General features: G+C 34.1%; 1 protein-coding gene across 3 annotated transcripts in view; it reads right to left on the bottom strand.

Moving 5' to 3' along the window:
- LOC128233510 (uncharacterized) overlaps positions 1-13129 on the bottom strand; it is a 70417-nt gene that overhangs the window by 8824 nt on the left and 48464 nt on the right. For 2 of the 3 annotated variants that reach the window (XM_052947214.1, XM_052947212.1), the window contains exons 11-16: positions 12445-12543; positions 11409-11489; positions 10886-10951; positions 10019-10079; positions 3721-3842; positions 2577-2640 (exon numbers count right to left, since the gene is read on the bottom strand). In XM_052947214.1, coding sequence (XP_052803174.1) covers positions 2577-2640; positions 3721-3842; positions 10019-10079; positions 10886-10951; positions 11409-11489; positions 12445-12543 — 493 coding nt within the window. The remainder of the gene's footprint in view (positions 1-2576; positions 2641-3720; positions 3843-10018; positions 10080-10885; positions 10952-11408; positions 11490-12444; positions 12544-13129) is intronic. The other variant, XM_052947213.1, reaches the window with a different exon arrangement.

Genomic DNA, 13129 nt, shown 5'->3' with positions numbered 1-13129 from the left:
TATTACGAATCCAACTACATGTTCAAAATGTTTAAAGAGAATTCGACCTAACATAACTTTGTACATAATGAAATTTGATGATATCTTGGTTTAAAAGCAATATTTGTCCGGTACTTTCTTCTCAAAAAGCGTATGTTTTTCTATTGTAATTAACAATACGCAGCACAATTTTGAATGATTTCTTAATTTCGGACAACAGTACTTTGAACCATCCTTTCTAACTGGAACTGTTAATTTTCTTATATATTTGTACAAATGTCGAAGATTCTTTTACATTATTTGCATATCTGTTCTCTATAAAATGGTAACTAGGCTTTCAGCGTCGAACATTATTTCCTCAAAAATGTTTATTTTCCACAAACTGTACTTGAAATTGCATGTGTAACTACACATATATGTACACGTTGTAGTTTAGTATTACAAGTCATTTGCCTTTTGCAACCTCTGTTATATGCCAGGTTTCTTAGACCATTTTGTAGTCTAAACAAAGGAAAGACTGTGCGTTTTTTGGATGTTCATTAACAATGAAAAAGTGTTGAATGGGCAGGTACCCAAACAAAACATTTGAACCAGGTAGTGGCCTATCAAACACTCAACGGGAGGCGCTCTTCATAATACAACATCGACAGAATAGATGTACATTAAACTATTAATATCAATCAGTTTTAGTGTTACCGCCATGAAAGTAAATTCACTGAGGTATTAAACTAGTTTTACAAGTATCAATACTACCAAATGTAAAAACGTTCAGCCTTATTGGGGCATGCATTAATTTGTAGACAATAACGTATACAGTAGAACAGATATATTAACTGATGAATAAATGAACCCAGCCACAGCAACAATGTTTACTTCTAAAAGGTTCGTACACAGACGATTATCTGACATAGCTCGTGATATCTTCGGTGTTCAATTGTGTAATTCTAAAGTGTTAAGTGTACCATCGCACAAACGAAGAAGTCAAACGAATACGGAGAAGTACAAAAACACAAGCAATTAAATATGTTATCGCATATTCTTCTATCTGTCCTGGCTAAATGTTGAAACGAAACGAGAATGAAGTGCTTTACATATTGTTCAAAGATATTGCACTGAATGATTGGTGTAAAAGTAACTGAGATGGCGGAGCATCGCCGTTCAAGGAGCGATGAAAGCTATCCGCGGAACAAGACGAGCTAAATAATTTTAATTTAATTTAGGGACAATAAGATGGCAGCTTTGTCGAGATATTAACGCTAGTCAAATAATATCGTAAACTGTTTAAATCTACTGATTTTTTTTCAGAAATTAATTTTAGGAAATTAAAATACATGTACCTTGCAACACAATTATAACCTCTGTTCAAACAGGTGTGCGATAATGAGGGTTTTAAGACTGTTTTCAGTATTAAGAGACTGTAACGTAATGTTTTATACTGAAAACAAAGACGATATTTCCCTCAACTTATGATTTCTAAGATTGTTCCTTAACATCTAGGCAGCCACATAACTACTTTGATTCAGACATTACACAAGGCTGTATGACATGATTGTATAGGCGCGTGTATAGTCCTTTTTATAGAGTTATGTATAGTTCACGATCAAGTTACTTTAAACGAATATTTTTATTTTTTGTGGTAACAGTGATGAGTAGAACATTTTTTCCCACTTTAAAGAGTAATAATTTAAATGGATGTCTGATGCATAATTACTAAAAAAATGGATTAAAATACTTTTTCCCTTGTGGTAAACCTAAGCATTACTCCAGTTCGCTCTGGCTTAAAAATCAATGTTGGTTTCCCCAGAAATGGCAAATATATGCTTAAATTAAGAGATCAGGTTTCTTGTTATATCACTTATGTGCACGTGGGTACAATGAAAAAGGCTATAGAAATGATCCAAGGGAGAATAGAGGATTTTAGTCGTCACTTAATACACAATAATTTTAATCTGTATTAATGTCACAAATGGCAACGCATTGTTTTCTATTGTTTCCTCAGCTTTGAAAACAGGCTTAAGTTCATTTTACTTAAATATATAGAAAAATAATGAAACTATGACACTAACAGTATTTCAATTTAAGACTAAAATCGACGATCCCCTGCAGTTCATCCATGTGTCTTTAAACAGGTTTTACTGTAAGCTACTGAGCTTGTCGTTGTTATTTGCATGTATCACTTTTAAAATAATGATTATATTGTCCTCTTTCTAATTAAACGGCATTTCTTTTAAAACCGTACTTTCAAGAATTATGATTCATTAAGCGAAATATGAATCGTACATATATATATATATATATATATATATATATATATTATATATTACATAATATATTTATAATCCACAAAACCAAATCCGTTCGTCGTCATTAATATCAATACGTAACGATTTGATTCTGTGCCACTTCATAATATATTGCTAAAACAGGAAGTATTTCAAGTTCTATGTGTGCAGATATAACACAATGTATATGTTAGCGAGTTGGAAATATTTATTGTTTCCTTTCGGAATACTTTAACTAAGGCCAAAGAATACCAATAGTCGAATAAATTTTATAAACAAAACTTATGCCAGACACGATTAAGAAGAATATATTACAGAAGCAGTCGAATCCATGGCTTGTTTTCTTGTCGCCTGCACCAGTCCGTTGAGACTCTAAACCCTGTAAAAGAACAATCAGATTCCATGAAACTGACTTACAAAACAATGCGAGTATAATACAAGTATTGGCCTTATTGGAGATCAGTGTGTGGTAACAATTTAATAGTTGAAATTGAAATTCATCGCCACTTATGGTTGAAATGGCGTAAAAATAACATCAAAAGACGTCCCAATCCAGCATATTTATTTGAAAAATGATGATAGTAAGTAAGACAGAAAGGCATTGGTTATTCTTAAATAAACTTTCACAGGTGATTTTGAATGTCATGTAAAAATATAAAAAAACTTGTCGGTCAGTTTAAACCTTTTAGCACATGGTCGGTAAAGGACTGGATAAGCTATTGCCCTCGGCCTATCGGTCTCGGGAATAGTTCACTGGTATTTTTCCCAACCAAACATAATTATGGCTTTGACGTTTGACCAAAAGGTCATTTAAGAAGTGTATTCTAGAAATATACATTATCATGATGATTAGTAGTAGTAGTAGTAGTAGTAGTAGCAGTAGCAGTAGCAGTAGCAGCAGCAGCAGCAGCAGCAACAGCAGCAGTAGCAGTAGTAGTAGTGTTATTTTTTTATTATTAATATTATTATCATTATTATTCTCGTTTTTAAGCCTCTTCCATTTAAAGATGCACTCTTACTCCCAAATAAGATTTACCACAACTAAGAACATTGTTTTTATATTCAAAAAAGGATAAATAAATGTCGAAAGCAATGGTTCTTATAAAGGATACCGAGTTTAATTTGAAAGAAATGAGCATAAAACACGGTACTTCTACCATATAAGACAATAGTAGACCACAGTAAATATCTTAGCATTTACCACTCATTTAATTTTTGTGCGCTTTCTGCTATTAAAAACAGGGTTAAAATCTTGTTATCAGTAATTGATATTTTCCATAAATGCAATATTTAGTAAAAAGTTAAAAGCTTATCAGTCAAAACTGATGTTTGTTATACATGTGTTTGTATTGATTTTGAATAAGAGTTTCACTTTAATATTATCAATGAAATTTGATATATTATTAACGCTCTATAATTATTCGAGACTTACTATGTATTTTATCACATGCTTAAATACCTTTACATTGATGCGTATGTCTTTTGTTGATTTAATTGGACTCAAAATGTCCTCTCCGTCACGAAAACAAATAGCTTCAAATTCACTCGCAACCCTCTGTGCTGCTTGCAGGTCAAATTTATCTGCAAAGATTAAGACGTCACATTCAAAGTTGACTGAAGTCCGTATGTATACCGTATTTTCTTTTTTTTTTTATTTGTAATAAAAATCGTAAAAGGGGCATATGCAACTTTCCGTGTCAGACGTTACAATATTCAATATTTTACATTTATGTGGTAAATGTATTTATCTCCAAGGGTCTATGCGTGTATAGTATATTTATATTATATGTAAATAGTTGTATTTTATATTTGTTATACATGTCTACACTACAATGTACACATATACTGATTTGCATGCGTATTGTAACTCGCTTATCTATATTTATATGTTTTTGAAACGATTAGTTTTAGTAGTAGTAGTAGTAGTAGTAGTAGTAGTGGTGGTGGTGGTGGTGTGGTGGTGGTGGTGGTGGTGGTGTTGGTGGTGGTGGTGGTGGTGGTAGTAGTAGTAGTAGTAGTAGTAGTAGTAGTAGTAGTAGTAGTAGTAGTAGTAGTAGTAGTTGTAGTAGTAGTAGTAGTAGTAGTAGTAGTAGTAGTAGTAGTAGTAGTAGTAGTAGAAGTAGTAGTAGTAGTAGTAGTAGTAGTAGTAGTAGTAGTAGTAGTAGTAGTAGTAGCTGTAAGAGAAGTAAGAGTAGTAGTAAGAGTAGTAAAAGATGAAGTAGCTAGTAATACTAGTAGTGTGACAGGTCCATAGTCCAGTTATCTGGACTTATTACTGTCAACCTAGGGGCTCCAGGCTCGATCCCTTAACTCAGCACTAACTCAGCATTCGGAGAGGATCGCTTAAGAGGACTCGAGTTTTATGCAACAGCTTAGATGAAACAACCAGGGTTAGCTCTAACAAATGTTTAGCCCTGTTCTTGCACTATGCCCCACACTCTAACAATAGGTAGCAACAGCAGTAGCGTAGTACAAATGTAATATATTTTTAAGAAATATTACTATTATAAGCAGCAGAAGTAGTAGTTGCAGCAGCAGCAGTAGCAGAAGCAAAAGTAGTAGTAATAGTAGCACCAGCAGCACAACAAACAGCAGTTACAGTAGTTGAAGTAGCAGTGGTAGTCGAGTAGTAGTATAATGTGTGTGTAATATTAGGAGTCTGGTTTAGACTGGCGTTTTTTGGTTCGACTTTTAGTAAGCTGAAGCAACCCTTGTTATATTGTAAGCATATACGTTTCAAACGATGCAGTTACTGTACAGCTATTGTATTGTGCTGTTTTTATTAATAGTAGTGAAGTGTGCCTATCCAGACCACAGTTTTGTGTTTATATAAATCCGCCATTTTGTACTCCGACGGAGTAGAAAATGAGTCGATTTTTTTAAACGCGCTCAGGCGTAACGAACAGATGTAGCAGACGATATTTTTTCCCGATAGTCCGCAATTATCATAAATAAAGCGGGATAACAGTTCGCTGTAATATTAGTTGGCAGACGGCCTTTTTTAACCCACAATGTGAAAATTTTACATTTTGTAACTCGTATACTTAGCTATTTCGTATTTCGCCACTTAAACCAATGATACTTAACAAATGACGAGATCAGATGATGTCGACACTCTACAGTCTGTCAAACGGGAATGTAAATCTTGTTAAATCTGTTCAGACTTGCACCGTTTATATGGGACATGTACGTGTAGGTTCTTGTCAATAGATCTTCTTGATGCATTTCGTGTTACAAGGGGTTTATTTCGTGATTAATTCATGATCATGAAATTGTAATATATTGGTGTACTTGATTAGATCTTCAAATACAAAAACATAACAGTACGATTTTGGTTTTAATTACCACATTTTGCCAATCATACATAAAAACAACATTTATACATTTATATTTATTTGGTCAAACGATCAGTACAAGGGCAACCATAGTTAAAGTCAAAACACTACTTACTAGGAGTTTATATACAGAAAATTTTGCCACATGGAGCGCCGAGAGCGCCACCGGGAGCACCGGGAAAGCCGAGAGCGCTCATTGCGGCGGCGGCGCCGCTCTCGGCGCTCCATGTGGCAAAATTGTCTGTATATGAATTACTAGTAAGTATTGTTTTGACTTTGACTATGATTGCCATATCGGGAATGGTAGTTATGCCCATACATAAATAATTTGAATTTTGAACATAATTAGCTTAAACACAGTATTTTTGAAACGTAGTTATTATATATAAACTCTTCGGGTGCATAACAAAGTGATTTTTTTCGTGTTTTTTTTCTTGGTATTATTTGCTGTTTATGCCATCAGCTTTTTAACAATCATTTACAACCGATGTAATTATAGAAAACCCATATCTTACCCTGATCGCAGCCTAGTATAATTTGAAACAACGTACGAACACATTTATTGACCCTTCTAAAGCCAGCGGTCCAGATCTAGTCAGCCCGAGGCTACTTAGAGAAGATGCAGTCGAATTAGCTGAACCACTTTTACACTTTTACAACCAACTACTTCAGCGCTCAGTTTTCTCTTGGAAACTTACAAATGTTGCACCAATTTTCAAAAAGTCGTATCCTTCAAATCCTTCCAATTATCGTCCTATCTCACTTCTCAGTTGCGTCGGAAAACTCATGGAACGCTGTGTTCACAAGTATGTGTACAACTACCTTGTGACAAACAACATTCTTAGTAAATTGCAATCTGGCTTCATGAAAGGCGACTCCACAGTAAACCAGCTAACATATCTTTAGGATGGCATCTGTAGAGCATTGGGCGAAGGTAAAGAAGTTCGCGCTTTCTTTCGCGATATATCGAAAGCCTTCGACAGAGTATGACACCGAGGTCTTCTCAACAAACTCTCTTCCATTGGTATAAAAGGTTCGCTTCTTGGTTGGTTTTCTTCTTACCTGCCTGGCCGCAAACAACAAGTTGTTATTTCGAACTCGTGTTCATCATGGAAATCTATTAACGCCGGCGTGCCACAAGGTTCCATCCTTGGTCCTCTCCTATTTCTTGTCTACATAAACGATATTGTCGTCGACATTCAAGCCAATATTCGCCTCTTCGCTGAAGAAACCAGTTTGTACATCGTCGTTGACGACAAAATTTAAGCCAGTTCCGTTCTTAATAACGACTTGTCCAAACTCCTGACTTGGTCCAAGTCCTGGTACTAAGTAACTTTAATCCTGCCAAAACAGAATCGATTCTGTTTTCAGGCAAGCGAGCGCATCCCGAAATTGTTATGGATCAAGTACCAGTGAATGATGTTGAAACTCACAAGCATATTGGTCTACCCTGTCGAACGACGCTAAATGGGCGCCACACGTATCGTCTATAGTAAACAAAGATTGGCAGCGAATTGGTAATTTTAGATCTCTTAAATATCATTTATCTCGACAAAGCCTCGAACGCATGTATATATCCTTCATCAGGCCGATTCTTGAATACAGTGACGTGGTCTGGGACAATTGTTCTAATAACCTGAAGACCGACATCGAATCCGTCTAAAACGAGGCTGCCAGAATAATCACAGGAGCTACAAAATTCTGTAACATCAATCGGCTACTCAAGGAACTTAACTAGATTTCTATGGCTGAAAGAAGACGCCATCATAGGCTCATACTTTTTTACAAAATGAAAAACAGCCTAAGCTCATATTTATTCAACCGCATTCCTGCTCACAACAACCAAGTATACTTGCTCCGTTCTGCCAATGACGTTCAAACAATACACACTCGAACACAATCCTACAGTTCCTCCTTCTTGCCCCTTACAAACAGAGAATGGTACGCACTTCCTTTCAGTGCGCGCTCAGCACCAACACTTCTTGCATTCAAAACAAACCTACAAAGCAGAACAATACCATGGTCAGCACATCTTTATAAGTCCGGCACTACATGAATGCAGATATATCATACACGCCTTTGACTTGGGTGTAGTACTCTGCAGTTTGAGCTCCACCGTCGTGATTTATGCGAAACTCCTCTATGCATCTGTGGTGCAACTGAAACTCCAACTCACTACCTTATTCAGTGTCCGAGATATCAAGCCATCCGTCCACTATACTTTTCTGACTTGCCCTGTGCGACAACTGCTAACAACCTCCTGTATGGCAACGAACAGACTTCTTTTTACACGAGTCCAGAACTTTATTGCTGCAACCAAACAGTTTGACGTTTGGTGTTTAGAGCGCGATGCGACGGACGGTCGGTCAATATGTGTGACATCATTTTTCACTTTTTAACGTTTATTTTTGTTCTTCTTTCTTTAAAGTTAAGCATACTGAATTAACTCATTTAGTATGCACACTCACATATAATTATTATTTTTATTACTCATCACGTTTCTGCTATTAAGCATGTTTTTGTAATTTTGCGACACATTCTAGTCCACATCCTTATCAGCTATATTACCGAACTTCATTAAATCTAGAACATGTAAACTTTAACACGGAAAGGAACTTATATCATCATTCAAAATGCTTGTCTTCCAATCCGCTCAGAATCATTTTTTCTTTTATGCTTTACGATGAAAAATGGGGTTTTAACAGTGAAATAACAACAGTGAAAATATGATCAATTTGATATTTTCACTGCAAAATAAGGAGTGAAAATATCAACTTTCAGAACTACTTTTAAATTCCTTTGTTGTTACATGTACTTGCCTTGATCAAAACAGAACACTGGACTTCAGTAAATTGTGTCAAAAATGTTATAAAAAATTAAAGAAATGTTTTATAAAATTAAATAAATATATAATTGGAAATTAACAGCTTACCGTTTATTACCGGTTATCCCGTATATCAAACATTTTACTGATCTTTGAAGCTGAATGTTCGGACATTTGCTTTCATATCAAACAAATTACAGACAAAAACAACTGTTCGAACATAAATTAAATTTTATATCATCGTTCAAATGTATTTTGAACTGTTAACAGTTATAATACGTAAAATGAGCTTCCTGGAGAATTCACACATCAATTTACAGATAGATCCGATATTTTTTACCCCACCCACACCTCAAATGTGTCAACAAACTAGATTGGCATTTACTCTTTATCTGGAAAACAAACATTTTAAAGCGAAACAGACTGGTCTCTGACAATAAGATGACTGAATATTAACTTACTATAAAAACATGCGTACATGCAGTCTTAAACTAAGAAGAATGGTTAAAAACTAATGAGTATCCACATTTATTTTGCTAACACATTTGATCTTCCAAATTTTCATTCTTTAAATAGCGGCGTAGTAATTTGGTTATGAATTCATGCCCATCTTAAAATATAACGTGTTTTTTTATTATTTTTTTTAATATATGTGCACTAATAATACTTCATTGTTTACTGTTCATAAAGCTTTGCAATAAAAAACGAGCGAATATTAAGCTATAAGAATGAATAGCAGAGAACTATTTCTCAGCAAAACGAAAGTAGAAAAGTTGACAGCTATAATTATGCATGAGGGGCGCCCCACTGGAAGCGGCGTAAAGCCCACCCTTTTCAAAAAAGGGGGTAATTCAGAAATAAATTAAAAACAAATAAAACTCCGAAAATAAGCATAAAAGAAACAGAAAATGTGTTTATTTCAGGGTAAGATCGTATTTAATTTCACTTGTGATCATAAAAAAAATACATTTTCACTCGTGGCTTCGCCACTCGTGAAAATATGTTTTTCTATGACACTTATGAAATAAAATACGATCTTACACTGAAAAAAACAAATATCCTCTATATATTATACATTTGTACATTGTGATTGATTTCTTGTGTTTATTGAACTGAATAAATATGTTTAAACTAACACATTTGCTTCTAAAATTCCATTTTATCAGGTAATAAGAAGTCATATTAAAGACAGTAAACCAAAATAATGTTCTCTGCTTAACTGTGTGAGTACTTTAAATTTACAATTAGTTTGTTCTCTTAATGGCCACCAGGTCATATTTGTCCTTAAACACATTCAACACGAAATTCCGCCGTAGAGATAGAGAATAAGACAGTTTCAGAATGAGAACACATGCAAAGTAACCCTCGTAAATAATTTAATAATTCATTCAAAATGATCAGTATTGATTAGAGGGGGAAGAGGTCGGCATTTTGGGTGAAAAATGCTTACACGTGTAGTAAAGTATATAAACTGAATCACTCGGGAGCTCTCAAAAGATTAAATGTTTAACCATATACATACAAGATGTGCTTATTACTTATAACAATACAGACGTTAACATGATTGTTCTAATGTTTAACAAAGAATTTATACTTACTAAACAGCGCACATTTGGAAAGCATTTCTTGATACAGCGTGTATTTCCATTCCGCCTTTTTCTAAACAGATAAGATAAAGAATCATTTCAAGTCAGTAAAATGGAAACATAAATGTTCATAATTCAAAAAGGAGAATGAAGAAATATATTATGCACTGTTTTGTAACACATAGTACTTCCAAATACAAATCTGCTTTAACTACACAACTCAAGATACATCGTAACACCGTAGTTAAACTTCTGCAGCAACCAATAAAACGCTTTCCATGGAAACTAACTTCTGGCATTTTTTTAGCCTGTAGAGTATTGAAAATACGAAAATCCAACAAACTGGCAAAACCATAAAATAAAAATGTGGCGAATATTCCTAGAGTTGATGCCTTTTTCGTATTTTCTCTTGGAAGAGTTTTCGTATCTACGTATTTCTCCCTACCACGCGTTGCGGTTACTTTTACAAATTATCCAGCAATACTCTATATGTTAACAATACAAATCTACCCGTGAATAATTCGTGAGAGTTTAAAAAAACCTGGAAATAAATTTTGGGGATAACTCAATGGCGAATTGATTAAGATAATCATCGATAATATCGAATTCTTCTGGACTCAAGTGAAACACTGACCAAAAGCTGATGGTGAAAGCTTCTTATTATGAATTTACCAAAATAAAAGGTCGGGCGAATGCGTGTCCTTTATTTTGATAATATGCAAATAACTAATAATACTAAAAACCTTTAACCATTGCATTAGGAAAGCCAAACTCATTTTCAAATAGTCAGGACTTTTAACTATCGTTCATTGTCATCATCAAGTTCACCACTATCTAAATTCTTCTAAATCGACAGTTAAAATAACACAGTGTACATACCTGTACCATTAATATTTCATTGTACTTTTTTCTCTCCAATTTTAATAGCCGTACATCGTCGCTTTTCTGCAAATAACGAAACCCATTTTATATTAGAGTAATCCTTCAGAATAACGCGGTAATCTATAATTAGTCTGGCAACAAAATAGGAGTGTTTCAGCCGCTTCTTGCATCGCAATTATAAAAGGGTTTTTGAATATTTCGCTTATACAATAATATGGACTGGAGATATTCACGATGGCGTCTAAGATGGTCGTCAGTTTTTTTCAAAACTACATATTCGTAGACATATGTTCATGAGCCATGTAAGTTTTGAAAATGTTCGCCGAGATGTGGGCCCATGCGGGCGCATTACACTTAATCGAATGGAGTTTAATACTTTCGTTAAATACGTTTAGCAATGATACTATCGTGGTAAACCGTTCATGGAACTTCTTCGAGTAGTTGAAGTTTGCCGTGTGTTGACGGAACTAATTACTTGACTTCGAAGGCAAACGTTATTATATATATTATACAGACATACCTGTAGGACGCGCAACCCAGACGACGCGTATATTTTGGCTGTAGCACCTGACGTATCATTCTTGACCGTGATCTCAGAAATCTGAAATCAATACCGAGCAAATTTATGCAAAACATTTATTCAAAATAATTATTTCATTTAAAAATAAAGGGATCATTAACATATTTCACTCTGCACTATATTCGACTCTTATATTTGTACAGAACGAGTACGAAATGAGAATTTTGACAACAATGAATCATTGCAAGTACTTTAAAACGAATTTATATGACAGGTAAATGGAGATTATCATTACAAAACTATACCACAAACGAACATGACACACTTCCATATATAAATATAATTATATTTACGACACTGAAGTAAAAATCTAATTTACTAAAGTTTCATAACAAGTTTTGTTTTTAACAACATGTTCTTAAATGTATCATAATTCTTTGCATTTCAAAAGACTAGTCGATAAATCAGAGCCTGTTCACAAACTATTAGAAACACAAAACGCGTCATCAAAATATGCGTACTTTTTTCCTTTTCTATCGATACACATTGAAGGGTATATACCAAAAAACATGTTTAAGGCCTTATGCAGCTTTTACTTGCATACCTTAAAGTACACGCAGTTAAAGCGACTATTATATTTTTTTCATTTAACACATTGCAAGAACTGATTGTCGAACAACGCAGATGAGTCTGGAATCTGTTCTGTGAACGAGATCTTATAATATACATCATAAACCGATTGGTTATGTTATCAACGTGGTTAACGGCATCGTTATTAACTTTTTGATGATGTGCTTATCTTTTTAAATAAATCAAGTTCATCTTAAATCGTTGTTTCAAATCTTGTTAGAAATACTACAGATAATAAGTGTATCCATTAAACGTTCTGAGCAGTAAATATCTAAATGTAAACAACGACGACGTTCACAGGGTTGTTTACTTTAACAAAGTTCGCAACCATCTGCCCATTTGGTCACGAATCGCATTTGACACTGTTAGGGTTATATTCAACATATATTCACAATGTTTGTTTTACCATTTGAATGGGTGTTTCGGCCATCCCGTATATAAGGTCAAATTTTGCAAAAGCGTCACCTGGGGTAATTATCTTAATTTCACTGTAGTTCAAAGAAACCTGAAACAGTTTTAAAACATAACTGATTATCAAGTTACAATCTACTGAGTACAAAGGCCAAACAAATGTAATGGTTTGTTCTGCGGATATTTGTGAGTAATATTTGAGCGAGAGAGTGAAATAAAAACTATGCTACATCATATAAAACAGAAGTAGTAGTAGTAGTAGTAGTAGAAGTAGTAGTAGTAGTATTTTATAAAAAGCGTTTTCGTTATACATTTATATCATTAATATTCAAGCAAAGACGAATAAATGTCGAAAACAATGGGACTTATGAAGGATATCGAGTTTAATTTTAAAGAAATTAGCATAAAACACGGTACTTCTACCTTATAAGACTATATTAGAACACAGTAAATCTTTTAGCATTCATCAACCATTTAATACTTTTGCGCGTTCTGCTATAAAACACACGGTTAAAGTCTTGTCATCAGTAATTAATATTTTCTATAAATGCATTATTTTTAACGAGTACATAAAGGTTCATCAGTCAAAATTAATGTTTGATATACATGTGTATGTATTGATTTTGTATACGAGTGTCACTTTAAGGGTTGATTTATATTTTGCCTTCATGCAGTATGAA

The sequence above is a fragment of the Mya arenaria genome, chromosome 5, assembly GCF_026914265.1.
Source record: "Mya arenaria isolate MELC-2E11 chromosome 5, ASM2691426v1".
NCBI classification, from domain to species: Eukaryota; Metazoa; Mollusca; class Bivalvia; order Myida; family Myidae; genus Mya; species Mya arenaria.
This window is presented reverse-complemented; position numbering and strand designations above follow the sequence as displayed.